Below are 19,103 nucleotides of genomic sequence, written 5' to 3'. Positions count from 1 at the left end.
CGCGAGACTGTCTGCTTATACGGTGCAAAGCAAACAAAACGGTCGGGATCGTCAGTGGAGAAGGCAGATCGTCAATGGAGCCTGAACAAATCGACGACACCTCCGCGAAGAGAACTGCAGGTACCACAATCAACCATCCAGCGCATTCTACCGGGTGATCAAAAAGTCAGTATAAATTTGAAAACTTAATAAACCACGGAATAGTGTAGAAAGAGAGGTAAAAATTGTCACACGTGCTTGGAATGACATGGGTTTTTTGAGAACCACCCCATATTGCTAGACGTGTGAAAGATCTCTTGCGAGCGTCGTTTGGTGATGATCGTGTGCTGAGCCGCCACTTTCGCCATGCTTGGCCTTACCTGGCTTTGGGGTTACCTGAAGTCGCAAGTGTATCATGATCGACCGACATCTCTTGGGATGCTGAAAGACAACATCCGACGCCAATGCGTCACCATACCTCCAGACATGCTTTACAGTGCTGTTCACAACATTATTCCTCGACTACAGCTGTTGTTGAGGAATGATGGTGGACATATTGAGCATTTACTGTAAAGAACATCATCTTTGTCTTGTATTACTTTGTTATGCCAATTATTGCTATTCTGATCAGATGAAGTGCCTTCTGCCGGGCATTTTTTGAACGTTTGTATCTTTTTGGTTCTAATAAAACCCCAGGTCACTCCAAGCATGTGTGTCAATTTGTACCTCTCTATTTACATTATTCCGTGATTTATTCAGTTTTCATATTTATACTGTTTTTTTTTATCACCCGGCATATAAATATGTGCGTATAAAGCCATACTGGCTCCCGTTGTAACAAGGGCTGACTACTCGGGACCATAAGCTTCGTTCTGACTTTTGCAATAACTTGCAGCGGATACTGGAGGAAGCCGTTTTTTCCATAGAATTTAGCTCAGTGATGATGCCAATTTCATGTGTCTGGAGATGTAGGTCGCCATACACTGAGGTGACAAAAGTCACGGAATAGCGATATGCCTACATACAGATGGCGATAGAATCGCTTATACAAGTTACGAAACTGCAATGCATTGGCGGAGCTGTCACTTGTATTCGTCTGATTCACGTGGAAAAGTTTCCGACGTGATTAAGACCACACGACGGGAATTACAGATTTTGGACTCGGTATGGTAGTTGGACCTAGAAGCGTGGGACATACCATTACGGAAATCGTTAGGGAATTCAACATTCCGAGATCCAAAGTGTCAATAGCGTGCCGAGAATGCCAAATTTCAGGCATTACCACTCGCGAAAGACAACACGGTGGCCGAACGCCTTCACTTTACGACCGAGAGCAGTGGTGTTGTTTGCTTAGAGTTGTCACTGGTAACAGATTAGAACACTGCGTGTAATAAGCGCGAAAATCAATGTGGGGCGTACGACGAACGTGTCCTTAGGACAGTGCGGCGAAACTTGGCTTAAGGGGAGGTTTACTATCTTTGGCCCGAAAAAAGCAAGTTTTTTGAGAATTTTTTTCTCGGGATGTGTTATAGATATGTGTCAAATTTGGTCAAAATGTTTATTGATATTTCCTCTACAAACTGGAATTTTTTCTACCGGAAATGTCGAAGAGCAAAGGCGGAAGCGACGTCGGAACGAAACAAAATTTCTATGTAGGCCTCCACGAAGGTATGTCAGGGGTCAGCCGGCTAGTCTTAAGTTATTTGGACAATAGGAAAGAAAATGGCTGCCATTTGAAAAAAAAATTGGGTTTTTTTCATCCATTTTATAGTTGATGGATCGGAATGAAAGTAGTACAACTCCTAGAATATTTAGTTAGCTTCGTCGGAAACAAATAATCATGCCAATCGGTTCAGTAGATTAAAAGTTACCATACCGCGCGATTAAAAAATATAAAAAATAAAAAATATCATTTTGAGAAAAACGCGTTTGAAGTTTTGACTACATATAAATGCAATATTATGCAACTTACGTTCAATCTACTGTTCCGGGTCCATACACTAGTCCTTTCTCTTCCTCACACAGGGCGTTCTGCTCTATGTGGGCCATCCTGCGCTGCTCCAGAGTGGCTCGTACGGACGGTCACAAGCGGTTTTCGGCCGCTTGAAACCGGTGGTCGTCCGAATGCTTGGCGAGCTGCGTCGAATGGAGCCCCAGGGTGACGTCCATAGTTGTCGTGGTCTTCAGAATTGCTGAATAGCCTTCGCTGTTTGAATTTTGTGTGTTTCCTCTCAAACACCGGTAAGATAACACGTCCTCCGAAAGAAAAAAACTGGTGCGTGAAAAAGCCGATTTCAGGCAGGTGCATTTTTTTGTTCATCCGCGAATAACAAACATTTCCGTTCCGTATTCGGAGAAACCCTTTCAGGGGTGGATTCTTAACACTTTTATGGATCCAAAATTGCGATTTTTTTTAAAAAAATCGATTTTTTGAACCTAAAGATAGTAAACCTATGGCAGCAGACGACTGATGCGAGTTCCTTTGCTAACAGCTTGACATCGCCTGCAGACCCTCTCCTGGGCTCGTAGACTGGAAAAACATGCCCTGATCAGATGAGCCGCAATTTCAGTTGTTAAGAGCTCATGGTCGGGTTAGAGTGTGGTGCAGACTCCACGGAGCTAAGGTTTCAAGAAGGCACTGTGCAGGCCGGTGGGGCTCCATAATGGTGTGGGATCTGTTTAGGTGGAACGGACTATGTCCTGCGGTCCAACTGAACCGATCGATCGTTGACTGGAATGGGCTTCTTGTTCCCAAAGAGCGATGGATTTGTTATTGATGACAATGCACCATGTTACCATGCCATAATCGTTCGTCATTGATTTGAAGAATGAATGATTTGGCCACCCTGATCGCCCGGTATGAATCCCATCGAACATTTATGGGACTTAATGGAGAGGTCATTTCGCGCACAAAATCATGCACCGGCAACACTTTCGTAATCATGGACGGCTACAGAGGCTTCATGGCTCAGTATTTCTTCAGTGGCTTCCGACGACTTTCTGAGTGCATGAGTTGCTGCAATACGCTGGGGAAAAGGAGGTCCGACGCGGTATTATCAAGTATCCCATGTCACCTCAGTGTAACGTGCAATTCTGGTGGACATAATATCCACTTGACATTTTAGAATACATTCGTGGCCCACCTAAACTTAACATCTTTTGTATCGTGCTCTCGTGAAAAATTTATGGACCACATTTCTTAGCAGAGAAATCTCCTCCTAGTTTCGTGTACCTGGAAATTCTGCAGCGATGGCTTACGTCACAACTACAGCAAGACAGTGAATACTTCAGTTTGGAACAAGGTGGTACTCCCACCATAATATCTGTAACATGGTTGTTGATTGCCTCTGTGCCAAACGGTCTGAGCGTTGGGTTGGACGTGCTTTCCAACATGACTGTCTTCTCCAGTCGATCCCACGGCCACCTGACTTAACTCCAAATGATTTTTCCTTATGGGGATATGTCAAAGATCGTATGTTCCCAGTGGAACAGAGTTGCTGGATGAATAGTTAAAGCAGGAGCTGATACCGACCATGACATCTCAGATCATGTGTGGCAACAGTTTGTCTATCGTATTGATGTTTGCCGCGTTACAAATGGTGCCGACATGGATAAATCTTGAATCGAAACCTGTGTAACCATCAGAGGAGTTACGAAGCATTTCACTGAAACAAACTATACTGTTAACTAGTTCGTGTCTCAGCTAATGTCAGTTCCCCTTGTCTTACCACTTTCAATTAATTCTAAGACGCTGTGGCGCACCCGAGTTCCGAGGTACATGTTATGGCTCCGTAGCGCAAGGCTCGCAGAATGACGCACTAGGTTTTGACATATGAGCCGGATGTAATTCTCTGCCGTACGCACTAAGTAATTAATTTATATGTGCACCCGAGAACTGAATTTGCTGTTCAACAATATTCCTGTTTTAAATGAGGTGATTTTTCATCTCTGAGGATATGTGATTTTAAAAAGAAAGGTTTTACCCATCTTCTCCATTACAATAGCAGACGTTATTGCTATAAAACGAAACTACGACATAGTCGCGAATGAAGACAGTGATCCAGGAAGTATTTTAATCACAGTCGTCAGAATATCGATTTCGGTCCATAATGACCATCTTCAGATCAATTAGGAAAAGATAATGAAAAGTTGCTACACTTACAGGATACGCAGCCTTGAATATGTGACAAAACGTCCCTGATTAAAATAGACAAAGCCTTATATTATCCTAATATGATTCACACAAAATGGATTCGTCATCAGGTATCACAAAGTTAGTTTCGATATGTCGAAGTGGTATGAAGACGTATAGTGCAAATCAAACCACATTACCGGAAGGATCATAATCTAAACGGCGTCGCAGTTCATAGCAAACTGAGGTGCTGTTCTTTCTTTTTCCCTAGCGTTTGTCCAGGATCCGCGGCATTAGCTCTCTGTCATCATTTTATCCGATCTTGTACCTAACCTTGTTACAGGCCCGGGAGCTTGAGATGTTCGTGCAGAGCGTCGAGCCATTGCTATCTGGGTTGTCCTACAGGTCGTTTACTATTTACTCTCAAACTAAAGCTGTCTCTCCCACTGTTGTTGTGTCGGCTCTTTGAACATACCCGGACCATCGTAGACGTCTTTCTCGTGTCTACTGTAAGTGTTACTCCACATAACTTAAGAATTTCGTCATTTGTGACATGACCGTCCAGCGTAAAACGAGGTGTCCAACTGAACATCTTCGTTTCCATAACAGAAAGTCTTTGTTCCACTTCGTTTGTTGAAGCCAGTAAGCACCGTACAGTTCAGCTGAATAGATTACATGTCGGCATACTTTTTTCGAGATGAGCTTCTCTGAAATCTTCCACTCACAGTGTATAGCAAGCGGTTAGAGATTTCCATCAACAGCAGTCGCGGAGCCTAGATACTTAAAGGTCCTTGTTGTCGGGAGAGCAACATTATTGATTCTGATGGTATCCCAGTGCTTTAAATCAATGGTAAGATACTGCCTTTTCTTTATGTTTAGTCGTAGACATACATGAGCAAGCCGACCGTTCCTAGTTTTCATTTGACATTGCAAATCAATCTTACACTCAGAGGCCAACAGTAGGTAATGAGCCTACAGTAATGTCAAGTGTGCTGTTTCCTGCAGATCTATTGTAACTGTACCATGACTGTGGTGAAGAGGAGAGGCGAGAGAGCCCTGATGTACTTCTACAGAAAGAGGATAGTTGAACGTCTGATTGTATCCGGCTCTTTGGGTCATGGTAGAGCAACCTGAACCAGCCTAGTAGTTCTTCAGACACTCAGTGCTGTCGCAGGGCCAGTCAAATCAACTCGTGTGCCATACTCTCAAAGGCATTTTCGAGGTCAAAGAAAGCAAGATGTAGATGCTTTGGGTTCTGGCTGTGTTTTTTCTGTAAGCAGACAAGCAATATAGATAACATAAGTCGCCCAGCGGCCCTTCACGTATCAACATTGACTGGTGGTGAGACATAATTTGTCAGAACCTTTTACTGTTACTCATGCTACAGCAAGTGCTACCAGTATTTTCTAAAACGCCTCACATGAAGAGACGATTTTTCCGGAGCTCATATCTCGGTTTCTATTGGTGATAGAAATGTAGAGTCAAGTTCTTTCGATAGCCCTTGCCTAGGGATCATTCGTACACCCAACATAAGGGTCGTCTTACGGTTAATGTCCTACACAACAGAGGCAAATTTTGACTATTACACAGCTGCAGCTTAGGCAAATGGAGAACATCGGATAGTTCTTTTTGCATTAGATGTGATGTGTGGTAAGGCTTATGAAGACATCATTTAATTCATGGGACGTTCCTGAGAAAACACAAAAAAAGCGTTTTGTCACTACTTTTCACCGTCAGCACTGTATATCTAACTAACTATGTGCAGGAAATTGCTTAAATTTCATTGGTATATACTCTAGGCATGTATCTAGGAGCACCATCTTCTACTTTTTTTAAATTCTACATCCGTTATCGAAAACCGAGTTGCAGACTAAAAGACTGCTATCCACAGAAAATGGCTGAAATTTTTATATGTTCCTAAGATCCCGATCTCGAAGAACCTTGAAAATGTTCTTGATATCTTTATCCGTTCCAGAGACACAGATGTTCAAAGTTACGTAGCAGATTCAGGTAAAAACCGATATGAGGCGAAAACGTATTTTATAATGTGACGTAGGACGGAGAAATACTCCGTAAAGTATCTCTGTGCTCTTCAGAAGGGTTCTGGGAACCTCACATTGTAGTACTGAAACCCATGCAAAATTTTTGCTTACTTAAAATCTGGCCTGGGGTGTAAAATTAGTTTTTCGTTATTTTAAGTTCGTTTAAGTAAAATTTTACTGTCGTACAAAGTTCTTTTCATATGAGTGACACCCCCTGATGTAGCAGGGAAAAGAAAGGTACTAGCGGAAAAAGGCGAATGGGGTTCCAGCTGCCTAATTCAGTCTTCCTCAGCACCTTCAAAAATTGTACCCAAAATTTTGGCTTTCGAACATATTCAAGCTTTTTTAAGATGCAACTCACTTCTCACTCTCACAAGCTCTGCTCATTGTAACTCGGTTACACTCATTACTCCATCGCTGTAAGCTGCTCGTACCCACTCACTCTTACTTGCCCATTCTCACTCACTCATTCAGCGCAACTCGTTGTCATTACCTCTTTGTGTATCTGTCACTGTCTCGTGTCCCACAACCACAGTCTCCTTAGTTCCGTCATACTACTATTGCCTCCTCTCCCTGTCACTCTTTCGCTCTTGCTCTCTCTTACTTCTACTATTTCAGTCATTCCTTCCCATTGCTGCTGCCCGTTCTCCCCGTCTGTCTCTTGCTCGTTGTCATTGCCATAGACTGTGCCTCTCATTTACTCTGGCTCTCAACCGCTTCCATTTTCTCCTTCTCTGTATTCCTCTCCCACTGGCACTGTTTCCTTCACTCTTTTCCTAGCACTGTTCTGTCACTGTGAATTATGTGCCAATGCTAATGTTTCCCTCTCTATCTTTCGGACTGCCGTTGTCTCCCTCGCCGTTTCTATACCACAACCACTTCTAATATCTTCCAGTATTTATTACTTTTCCGTCTCCTTCTCTCTCAGCATAAAAAAGCGCGAATATGTATGCACACCAAAATTTTTAGGAAAATTTTTAAAGATGATGAGGAAGTTGGAATGAGAGAGCTGGTACGTCACTTTTCAATTAGTGTTTAAACTGGAGCATATTTGCCTTTTTGCGGTACGACAGAAGAATTTTTCTGCTGGTCGACGAAGGTTCGAAGATAGAAGTTTTATTGGGCGATAGTTGCTACATACAGCTGGGCTGTCCTTATGCTTACAAGTTAGGGTTGTTGGAACTACTGTGCAGCATGTCCTATCAGCTGGTGTCCTTCCCTCTTCAGTAATTTTGTTGAAGAAATCTGTCAGCCATTCAGCGGAATCCCAGTGCTTTGATTTCCACAGATCTGCGGGTAAAACTTCTGGTCATGCCTCCTTTCCATTTTCCATTTCATGCAACCGCCTCCTTGGTGGTTAGTGTAATTGGTCCCTGTACAGCTGTTGACACTGGAATTGTAACTTGTGAACTGTTGTGGTTGGCAGGAGAGCCAACCCGTATAACTAAAGGAGCCGAAATGCGCGCGTTTTATCTCACGCAGTCTGGCGTGAGGTCTGGAACATGACAAGAGAATTAGACTTCAGAAAAACGGACGTAGGTGGTGGAATACTTAATTTTAATCCATTAATGACGAACGTCGCTCTTTATGGTACATGATTCACAATATCAATAGTACGGATAGTGGCGCCTTGCTAGGTCATAGCAAATAACGTAGCTGAAGGCTATGCTAACTATCGTCTCAGCAAATGAGAGCGTAGAAGTCAGTGAACCATCGCTAGCAAAGTCGGCTGTACAACTGGGGCGAGTGCTAGGAAGTCTCCCTAGGCCTACCGTGTGGCGGCGCTCGGTCTGCAATCACTGACAGTGGCGACACGCGGGTCCGACGTATACTACCGGACCGCGGCCGATTTAAAGGCTACCACCTAGCAAGTGTGGTGTCTGGCGGTGACACCACATGAACAGTGCAAATTTTCTCAAAGTATTGCCATCATTACTATGTTACTTTCTTCCTATTATTAACAAATTTGATTCCCCAAAATTTTTCATATATCCGCTGCTTCGATAATCTATGACGCTGCTTTGCAAGTCGGTAAATGATTCGATTTCCTGTTGGTGTTTAGAGTTTATCTCGGATTTCGATAAAGTGGACTGACTCTGCTGCTGCAACTGCCTTATTTGCTGCAATCCCAACTTCACGAGGATCATTTCGGTCTACTTATGTCTTAGAATGAAGGAACGTTTAACATAGTTGCTTTTTAAAAAGTGTCATTAATTTGTAACTTACTGAACCGCAGATGATGGCAAAAATATTCTCATCCCTGGCGAACATCATCACATTATCGTTATTTCTCGGTCGGCTCTGGTACACGAAAAGTAATATTCAAATTTTCGTTCTTAATGTCTGTATTGGTAGACGAAAAAAACAAAAGAAAACACATGTGAGAATCCTCGTCGACACTGCAAGGTATCTTAGTTCCCCTAGATTTACTTCTGGAGGATGTCGAGCGGATACTGCAACTGCACATAAAATACTAGACCACTTTATTTTGAAATGAACAATCGAAAATGCTTGGAAACAATTCGTGTCCACAGGAATACCGCTACGTATTTGTTACTGTCGCCGAAGCCTGTAACTGTTATCACTTGTTACAATGTAGAATGATAGTCTCATCTTACTGTACAAGTGACTATACTCTTTGCTACACAGTTCTGACTAATAGGTCTGTCAGGTCGCAGCCGGATCTGTCCTAAGACTGTGCTGTCGTAGTAGGCGATGATTACAGAGTGACTGAGCTGCGCTGTGCTATGACGCAAGTAGTCTTTCGATAGCGGTGTCGTGTGGAACTTCTTGAGGGTTGTCAAACGCCGACGTCTTTTATTCGTTGCTGCGTCAGGTAGCGAATGTCCTTACTCGTGGTTCCGCCGTGAGGTACCATTTTTGACATGGGACCACGTATTTCAGAGGCCACGACAATATCTAATAAATTTAAATTTTTGGCTTGGGAGTGTGACATCACAAGTACTAACGTTCAAAATTATCTTGCACATTCTGTACTTTTGTCATCAGCTTATTGCGTGGTGTGTGTTTTACCGGATATCGTATAAAGTCTCCTCTAATACGCTGAACACGCCTGTTGGGGTGTGACGAAGTATGAGCTCCTAGGTCAGACGAAAGCGTGTATCACTTACCTATCACCCTCTTACACCCAAGAATGATGACATGACACACCGCCATCGCTCTCCGTATGCCATTTTCTTCCTGACACATTGGCACCCCCGGAAGCGATAATTTCTATGTGCTGTCATTCTGAAAGTCTACAGTTAATGATCTGACGACGGTGTTGAGAGTGGACGGCTATTCAGTCCGTGTCATTAGGTCAACGCTGTCGAGGACACGACGCCGTTCAACCAAACCATTAGGGCCACCACATAGCGAGGCACCCATTCCGAGATGCAACAACGAGTAAGACAGGTAGAGTTTTAAACTGCGAGGAGCCAAAAAATTGAAGAAATGTTCAGCCATGGTAAAGATAAGACCAGCGTAAGAGTACCAGTTATTTATAATGTTCTGTTGCGAGTGTGGCAGCAGTGACGTGGGGCAGTCTATGCGGAACGCCGAACGCCGTGCTGAATATCGTCACAAAAATTTTGAAAAATCACTGGTGTCCAATAACAGTCTAATAACCAACACAAGATTATGTTTGATAAAACAAGGATTCTGCCTCAGGCTTCGAACTACGGGGACTGCGATTAAGTAAGCGGTGGAAACTAGAATATCTGATAGCAACTTCCATAAAGACGCCGACTGCGCAGTTACTAATGTATGAAAGAGTGCACTTGATAAAGAAAGATCACAGAGGAGGACTTCACACAGTTTTCCATCTGATATGAGTGACGGTGCTGCAAATCATGTTAGACAGCGAGTACAAATGTTTTCTGTGGTTGGAGAGGTTTCCTCCTGAACACTCGGCACCTCCATGACGTTATCATGATGAGATCTAGCCAGTCGAATGCCGTCTTCAGGGCATAAATGTGAGAGCCTCGGCAGTTTACCATAGTTAGACATAGCCCCTGAAGACGATGATGAAAGCAGTCAACGAGAGCTTGGAATTTCGCTTAAATTTGATGCGGCCACTTAATCAAGAAATTTTTATCTAAGGGTTACAACACTAAAGACTTCATGTCAAACTTTTTCTATGGCAGTATCACTGTCCACGGGGGAGCATGGGAAGGATATAATGCATGTGTATCATGGCATGGGTGTAACGGAAGGGGAAGTTGAGAGGGCGTGTTGAAAGTTCAAATATTTCCAGCCGCCTTCCACCAACCCCCCACCCCAACCCCCCCCCCCACCCCCAACCCCCCACACACACAGGAAATATTCTAAGAAATACCTGGATTCTTCATTAACGCAGGTGTCTGCTCTGCCTCCCTGGCAGCTTCGTATTTTCGCACTTAATACGGTGCCTTCGCATTTCTCACATCTCCCAAAGCATTCCTAACACAAAGAGGCGCCCGCGTTATCTATCTGACGATAAGTAATTGACCAATCAGAACGAGCCCGCCGCCTAATAGCCTGCACTCCTGGTATGCCATGTTCCTCGGCATACAGTATTGTCGATGGTAGACGTAGACCAGGAACATTGCGTAAAGTGCTGCTACTACACGATAACGCCCGCCAAGGAATTTCCTCATGGTTCGACGAGTTCTTCGGCTCAAAACCACATGATGTCTTCAGTCGCAGAATCTAAAAGTTACTTCAGCATTGTCAGACTGTTGTAAATAGTGAAGGAGAATACATAATTGATGGCTAACGTCTCAGTCATGTATATCTGCTGTCTTTATTATACTTATGGGAAAACACTATTATACTACTGGTCATTAAAATTGCTACACCACAAAGATGACGTGCTACAGACGCGAAATTTAACCGACAAGAAGATGTTGTGATATGCAAATGATAGCTTTTCAGAGCATTCACGCAAGGTTGACGCCGGTGGCGACAGCTACAACGTGCTGACATGAGGAAATTTTCCAACCGATTTCTCATTCACAAACAGGAGTTGACCGGCGTTGTCCGGTGAAACGGTGTTGTGATGCCTCGTGTAAGGAGGAGAAAAGCCTACCATCACGTTTCCGCCTTTGATAAACGTCGGATTGTTGCCTATCACGATTGCGGTTTATCGTATCGCGACATCGCTGCTTGCGTTGGTCGAGATCAAATGACTGTTATCAGAATATGGAATCGGCGTGTTCAGGATGGTAATACGGAACGCTGTCCTGGATCCCAAAGGCCTCGTATCACTAGCAGTCGAGATGACAGGCATCTTATCTGCATGGCTGTAACGGATCGTGCAGCCAAGTCACGAACCCTGAGTCAACAGACGGGGACGTTTGCAAGACAACAAACATCTGCACGAACAGTTCGACGACGTTTGCAGCAGCATGGACTATCAGCTCGGAGACCATGGCTGCAGTTACCCTTGACGCTGCATCCCACACAGGAGCGCCTGCGATGGTGTAATCAACGACGAACCTGGGTGCACGAATGGGAAACGTCATTTTTTCGGATGAATCCAGGTTCTGTTTACAGCATCATGATGGTCGCATCCGTGTTTGGCGACATCGCGGTGAACGCTCATTGGAAGCGTGTATTCGTCGCCATACTGGCGTATCTCCCGGCGTGATGGTGTTGAGTGCCATTGGTTACACGTGTCTCTCACCTCTTGTTCGCATTGACGGCACTGTGAACAGTGGACGTTACATTTCAGATGTGTTATGACCCGTGGCTCTACACTTCATTCGATCCCTGAGGAACCCTACATTTCAGCAGGATAATGCACGACCGCATGTTGCATACAGAAAATGGATACAGAAAATGTTCGACTGGATACAGAAAATGTTCGACTGCTGCCCTGGCCAGCGCATTCTCCAGATCTTTCACCAACTGAAAACTTTTGGTCAATGGTGGCCGAGCTACTGGCTCGTCACAATACGCCAGTCACTACTCTTGATGAACTGTGGTATCGTGTTGAAGCTGCATGGGCAGCTGTACCTGTACACGCCATCCACCTCTGTTTGACTCATTGCCCAGGCGTATCAAGGCCGTTATTACGTCCAGAGGTGGTTGTCCTGGGTGCTGATTTCTCAGGATCTGTTCATCCAAATTGTGTGAAAATGTAATCACATGTCAGTTCTAGTATAATATGTTTGTCCAATAAATACTCGTTTATCATCTGCATTTCTTCTTAGTGTAGCAATTTTAAGGGCCAGTAGTGTAACTTATGCACCGCCACTTTATTATTATTGTCACTATTATCATCACTTTGAGGAATATGAACGAAGAAGTATGCCTACACACATCATCAAATCTTCGGCATCAGCTATTCGATAATAGCCTCATATTCCGAAACATTTCAGGAAAAGAACGGTATGTACAAGCACACCATTTTGTTCTTGAAACATTCTAAGTACGACAGATTTGCAAATTTACATATCTCCGAATCATCTGAGTCAGTGGGGATATGCTCAGGATCCCGGTCAGAGATATCAGTATGACTCCTGTAACGCCATCTTCGGATCTTCGGACTTGGCTAACACTCAGCGGTAGAGCAATGAGACTGTTATTTCTTATGTATCGGTATCGACGTTACAAACAGAACATTGATGAACTGAACTTGTGCGAGATATTTATTTCACCAAATGTCGTAATTAAATCGCTTATAATCGGTGGTTTATCAGTTGCTATTTAAATATTAATGATACGTTCAAATTAGTTCCAGCGACACCAATTCCCTATACACTGGTTGTAATCTCAAATCTACAATCTGTCGTAACAGTGTTATTAATTCCTAACGTCAAGGAGTTTCTATGTAAGCGCCGAGCGCTTCAGTAAAATAATAGCGCAGCATGTTATCTCTGTAAATAATAGTGTAAAACTTGAATGATAAATACATGAATTGACACGATATGCTGATTTATTACACAATATTAGTCACTTACTAACAGAGCCGTGAGGAAGAAGCTTTCCCAGGTGTTGGGGGGAATTATAAATTATATGCTTCGTAACTATCGCCAAGTTCCATAGTCCATTAGTTATTACGAATGAAATTGTCTATCTGTGTTCACTTTTTAAATAGTGCTAACTTCAGGTTATCTAATTAAAAGTCACTTCTGTCTAATATATGCAAGTCCTCTATCTGAATTCTAAATAACGTAATATTTGAAATCAAAATATCGTTTCATTGCGTCATACTAGATCGCAATAATCAGTTCTGAAGAAACAATCTAATTGCGCCTACATATATGAGCATTCAAAACTATGACCTCCATCGGCTAACTCTCGTAACGTAGTGACAATGAATTGAATTATCCTCCGCCATTATTCACAATTCTCAAAGAGTACTCATGCGGAGTATTCTTTGGGAACGTTGGTTCTACTTTGCGAATTTTAATTATAATGATTTTGCGATTTATTATGGTTTTAAATTTTGAGTTTGATTTTACTGGAATCCTATCTTTCTTTCGTATTTTAATAAATTAATAAGTATTAGATTTTTTATTCAATTACTGGTTAATATTCAAATAATAGTGTTAACTGGAAATTTGTTTGCTTGTTCATTTTTCATGGAATTTGGAAATCGTTCTGGGGAAATCTTGGGGAATTTTGGAGCTAATTTTTGAATTTCATTTCTCGTCCGAGGAAGTGGCACTACACTCAGTTCATCTTCGTTTTCTTGCAACTCGTCATAAGTGGCTATAATATTTGAAAACATACAAGGATATCTCTGATACCTCTTGATCAGACATTTTACCTATCGCTTGCCATTATGTTTCCGCACAAGGCAACCCTGATTTAGGAGGTGTGAAATTAGAACTTTTGACCCAGTGTATTACATACTCCTATTCATAGGTAGCGCCGTTTGACCTATAACATTCACGGCAGTGTCGCTTACCATTGTGTTACCTGAGCCGCTCAAATAGAACTAGGAGCTAGTCTGAGTTTTGACTGCTTGCATAATATTGATAAATATTTGGGCTGAAATTGAGTATCGAAAATTGTGTGCTCGAAAATGGAGACAGAACCACCACGCCTGTAATACGCCCACGTGCACTGTTGTCCGCAGGGAGGCGACGAAGCAGCCCCCGGCGACGGCGAAGACGATGGCGCCACAGGCACCTCCGCTGCTGTACTACATGGCGGCCAGCCCGCCGTGCCGTTCGGTGCTGCTGCTGGCGCGCGCCCTGGGGCTGCGTATCGTACTGCGCGAGCTCAACGTACTGGCTGGCGAGCAACTCGACGCCGCCTTCATCAAGGTGACGCCGTCCGCTTCACGTTAAACGTTCTCCTCCAATACCTCCTCAAATACTGAGCGTGGACTCGACGTAGTAGTAGTAATAGTAGCAGTAGTAGCTTAATTCATCCCTAGATCTCTCTTTCCAAGGATACAGGGCATGTCAAAGTATTTAAAAATTTAGATCAATTCAAAATAAGCTAATTCGTAAACACACATATTTACATACTTCTAGTGAGAGACAATCATTAGATTTACTCCTAGCATACAATGCTTTTCTTTTTTACAAATAACTTATTAAATAATGTAATGCCAGATTGTTCACTCATAGCTCACTATGAATCCCGGCACACACTATACACACATTGCTTCATAACACTTCACTCATTACACACACACACACACACACACACACACACTGGTGATCTCTGCGCCATTTTCTGTACTGCGGACCGCATCTTCCCATTTGCTCTCCTGAAAAACTGAGTCAGCATCCCTCCATAATGAGTGAGATGTTGGGCTCAGAAAAAAGAAGAGGTGTTAGTATTGTGTTATGCATAGCTTGGGGGTAAGTATTTCTACAAAGGAAAAAAAAGAAGGAAGAAAACATAAAGTGAATGTGTAATGTGTAATGTTGGATATTTTATAATCATTATTATTATTATTTACAGAAGAATGCTGAAGATTAGATGGGTAGATCACATAACTAATGAGGAAGTATTGAATATAATTGGGGAGAAGAGAAGGTTGTGGCACAACTTGACCAGAAGAAGGGATCGGTTGGTGAGACATGTTCGGAGGCATCAAGGGATCACCAGTTTAGTATTGGAGGGTAGCGTGGAGGGTAAAAATCGTAGAGGGAGACCAAGAGATGAATACACTAAGCAGATTCAGAAGGATGTAGGTTGCAGTAAGTACTGGGAGATGAAGAAGCTTGCAGAGGATAGAGTAGCATGGAGAGCTGCATCAAACCAGTCTCAGGACTGAGGACCACCACACACATTATTGTTATTATTTATTTGTATTAAATTTTTATCTCTGTTTTAGCTAAGTAAGTCTTCAATGTATAAAATGTATTGCCTAGCAGGTACTTTTTAGCTGCCTTTTTAAATAAGTGTATTTTGCCAATTTCTTTAATCTCTTTTGGTAATTTATTGTACAGTTTTATTCCTTGGTAGAAAATGCTGTTTTGAGTTTAATATTTATTTTTTCTTGGTAAATGTAAGTTGAGTATATCTCTTGTTGCTTGGTCATGGACAGAGCTGTCTGTGCAGTAATTACCAATGTTATTTTTGATGTGTACAACTGACGTAAATGTATTCACATGGAGCAGTTAAAACGCCCTGTGTTCTGAACAGATCTTTACAATGAGCTCGACTAGTATTTTTGGTTATTATTCAATGCGAATTATTCAATGCGCATGAACAGGTCCATTCCGCCCTCCTAGATTTTTGAAACGCGTTCACAGAGTGCCACACCGTCGAATTCTGACTAGAATACACAAACATCACGCAATCTTCGTTAATGTCCGTTCGGTTCAAGGAATGTTTCACTAAAAGAACACATCACACCCTACACAAGTGTTCCACAGAAACAAAAAGTAACAGCGGGTGCATTCTAAGGAATATGACACCAATTTTTCGATGTACATAAACCATTTATGATGTACTGAGTGCTTATAAATAAAGTTCAACTACTCATAGAGGCTCAGCATGGGCTGGAATTATAGTATAGCAACGAAACTTGTTAGATATATTAATGCATTAATGTAGAACCGATTTATGCTGGGGAAAAAATTAGTCCTAGTTTTGGCCACTAGGTGCAAATCTAGCGTTGTACACTATCTGTGTACTACCCATACTGTCATTACGTGAGTGACCGATACGGCTATCGAGAAGAGACTGTTAGTGAAATTGTTTTAATTGAACGGCAGAAATTACAGTGCTGCACTGAAAGACTGAGAAGTGAGAAGAGAGAGCTGAGGTCATTAAATAGTTTAAAAAAGATGATAATGAAATTAATTCTAAAATACGGGTGAGCTCAGTGTGGCGCCTAGAAGAGGAAGGCGTCCTGTTCCGGAGGAAGAAAGCAACTCTGTGGAAACGCCGTTTTACAGGCAAGATGGTGTAACACCTCATGTCGCTCGCCTAGTGAAAGGTTTTCTTGATGCAATCGTCCACGAACATGCTATCTCCAGAGGTTTTCCAGATTCATAGCCTGCGAGATCACCTGATCTGAATCCATGAAACTTTTGTCTCTGAGAATATCTGAGAGAATGCGTTTACCAGGGACACATTCGATCTCTACCTGATCTGAAGGCCAGATATAGTAATATTTTGCTCATACTCTACCAGAACTGCTGTGAGTAACTGTCGATCACGTCGTTTTACGGATGCAACATCTCATCAACGTCTCCGGCGCTCATAGCGAACAAATTGTGTAAGAGGCAGTCGTTTGACATTTTTTTCTCGCGTCTGTTCCTAATCCATTGCATATCGAAACATTTCTTTCAGCTTTTCTTGTATTCACACAGCCTGACTTGCAACTGGTGGGAAATACTGGAACTAATTTTCTTCCAGCGTAAATCGGTTCCGCACTAACGCATTAGAATATCTAATTACCAAATTTCGCTGCCCTACGACAGTAACAGCCTTGGCTGGACCTCTGTGAGTACTGATCTTTAATTATAACCACTCGGTAGATGCAGATAGCAGCATGTGGCATTTCTGTTACTTGGTGTAATTAGCTTTGAACTATCTGTTCCAGTCTCCCGTTCCTGAGCGTTTGAATAAATCTGTTCTGCCTCAGGTGAAACGTCTATGAAATAGAGGCCTTATACTCAAAATACCCGGATATTTGAACTGGATAATCAACTAAATTGCCTATTTATGGCCATAAATATGCATCTGACTGCGTGTTATATATATAACTCATTCCTACCCCCCTCCCCTTTCTTAGCATTTTAACAGGCGTCAGATAGCGATATATTTTGTCGTAGATTTCATAATGCGAAAAACTATGGAAAACTCCAACATGAGAAACGTTTGAATTTCCAAACTAGGTTTACGGATCTACATTTCCGTGATGACGTAGTTCTTCTTGCAGAAAGCCCACAAAGCTTACAATAAATGACTATCAAGCTGGATAGGACAGTTCAGTGTTGCGGGGCGAAAAATTAACAGTTATAAAATGAAAACAATGCGCATAAAATGTGTGAATGTATCTACTCAAATTATGATGCATGAGAAGGTACCACAACGCATTGACCAATTTCCATATATCAGAGCCTTATCTGTAACAATGGAGACGTAGATGCACATATCAACAGCAGAATTAGGATCGCTTCCTCAGTATTCCAGTAAATACAGTCCATGTGGGAATCAGATTCTCTAACTATGTCCAAAGCTTCGTCTGTACTCCTCTATCACGCTACCAATGGCCGTATTTGCATGTGAGACCTTGAACATGTCAGCAAAATCGACACGCGAGCTCAACTTTTTCACCAACGATGCTTGAGGGGAATTTTAATGCTCAGTTATCGCGATCACTTTCAAATTATGAAGTAGTTACAAGAAGTGGTCTACGCAGACTGCACAAAATGGTTTCTGAAGTGAGACTAACATATGCGTGTCATGTTCTACACGTGACAGATGGAAGAATCCCTAAACCAGCACTGTTGTGGAAACAAACATCTGGACACGGACCTTTTCAAAGGATCTTCAACATGGACATGAACTGTGAACAAACTGACAATTTGGCAGCTGATGCAGTTTACTGGAGGAAAAATATTGCCTGATATGCTACATGGCATTGTAAAAACTATGTCTAAGTACGTGTTTGTAAAATAAAGTCCAAAGAATCTTCCAAGGATTATTTATAATATACTAATTTCACGTAATATTCGTCAACAAAAATCCTGTACTGCATTTACGAGAAGCGAAGAAGAGCTTTCGATTGAGGGCGTTGCTGCAGCGTATATGCAACGTAGCACGACTGCGATGACGATGAGGATATTGAAGCAGCAACAGTGGCCGCAACCTACAATTAACAAACATAACTGTTTCTCTTAAAACTATATCGTTCCTCCGTTACTTAAAATACATGACTGACGCCATACCTACACAGAAAATGTTGACAATAAGGCCCGTCTGAATATACCACGCTGTCAGGAGAAAGAATGACTGTTCATAAATGTATAACAGTTAGTCTACAAAGATTCCAATGTTTAGTTTGTGGTTGGTCCATTGATAGATAGGGAGAAACTAATATAGTACTTATCGCAGAAAACATTAGAAACGCCATCAGGCGTACAGTCAGGCGGAAAGTTCTATATTTCTTCTCAAAATGTCGCATTTCAGTTTGATACACGATCAAATATCACCACCTGACACGGCTTCTTAGGTCATTTTAAATAATGCAAATCTTGTTTTACAGTGACACTAAATAAATAAATATATACACACACCAAAAAAAAGTTTTGCATGGCCCCGGTTCCCAGATCTCCTGAAGATAGACGTTAGCTGTGGATATTGTATCACAGACACAGTCCCTTTGACTGTTCAGAGACTTCACTGAACCCGCCCAAAGATGTAAATACCCATGCATGAGCAGTGCCTATTAGACGGAGGGGGTCCGACAGCCGATCAGTCATTCCACCAGGAAGAAGGCACACGGTTCGTGTTGCCTGTAGTTCAACCATGCCTAGACGGTCAAT

The 19,103-nt window shown here is 42.4% G+C and overlaps 1 protein-coding gene across 1 annotated transcript in view; it reads left to right on the top strand.

The window, feature by feature from the left end:
• LOC126336736 (glutathione S-transferase D7-like) overlaps positions 1-19,103 on the top strand; it is a 94,292-nt gene that overhangs the window by 12,368 nt on the left and 62,821 nt on the right. The window contains exon 2 of the mRNA XM_050000732.1: positions 14,222-14,411. Coding sequence (XP_049856689.1) covers positions 14,259-14,411 — 153 coding nt within the window. The 5' untranslated portion in view covers positions 14,222-14,258. The remainder of the gene's footprint in view (positions 1-14,221; positions 14,412-19,103) is intronic.

Source organism: Schistocerca gregaria, chromosome 2, assembly GCF_023897955.1.
Source record: "Schistocerca gregaria isolate iqSchGreg1 chromosome 2, iqSchGreg1.2, whole genome shotgun sequence".
Taxonomy (NCBI): Eukaryota; Metazoa; Arthropoda; class Insecta; order Orthoptera; family Acrididae; genus Schistocerca; species Schistocerca gregaria.
The sequence above is the reverse complement of the archived record's forward strand: the minus strand, read 5'-3'. Positions and strand labels throughout refer to the sequence as shown.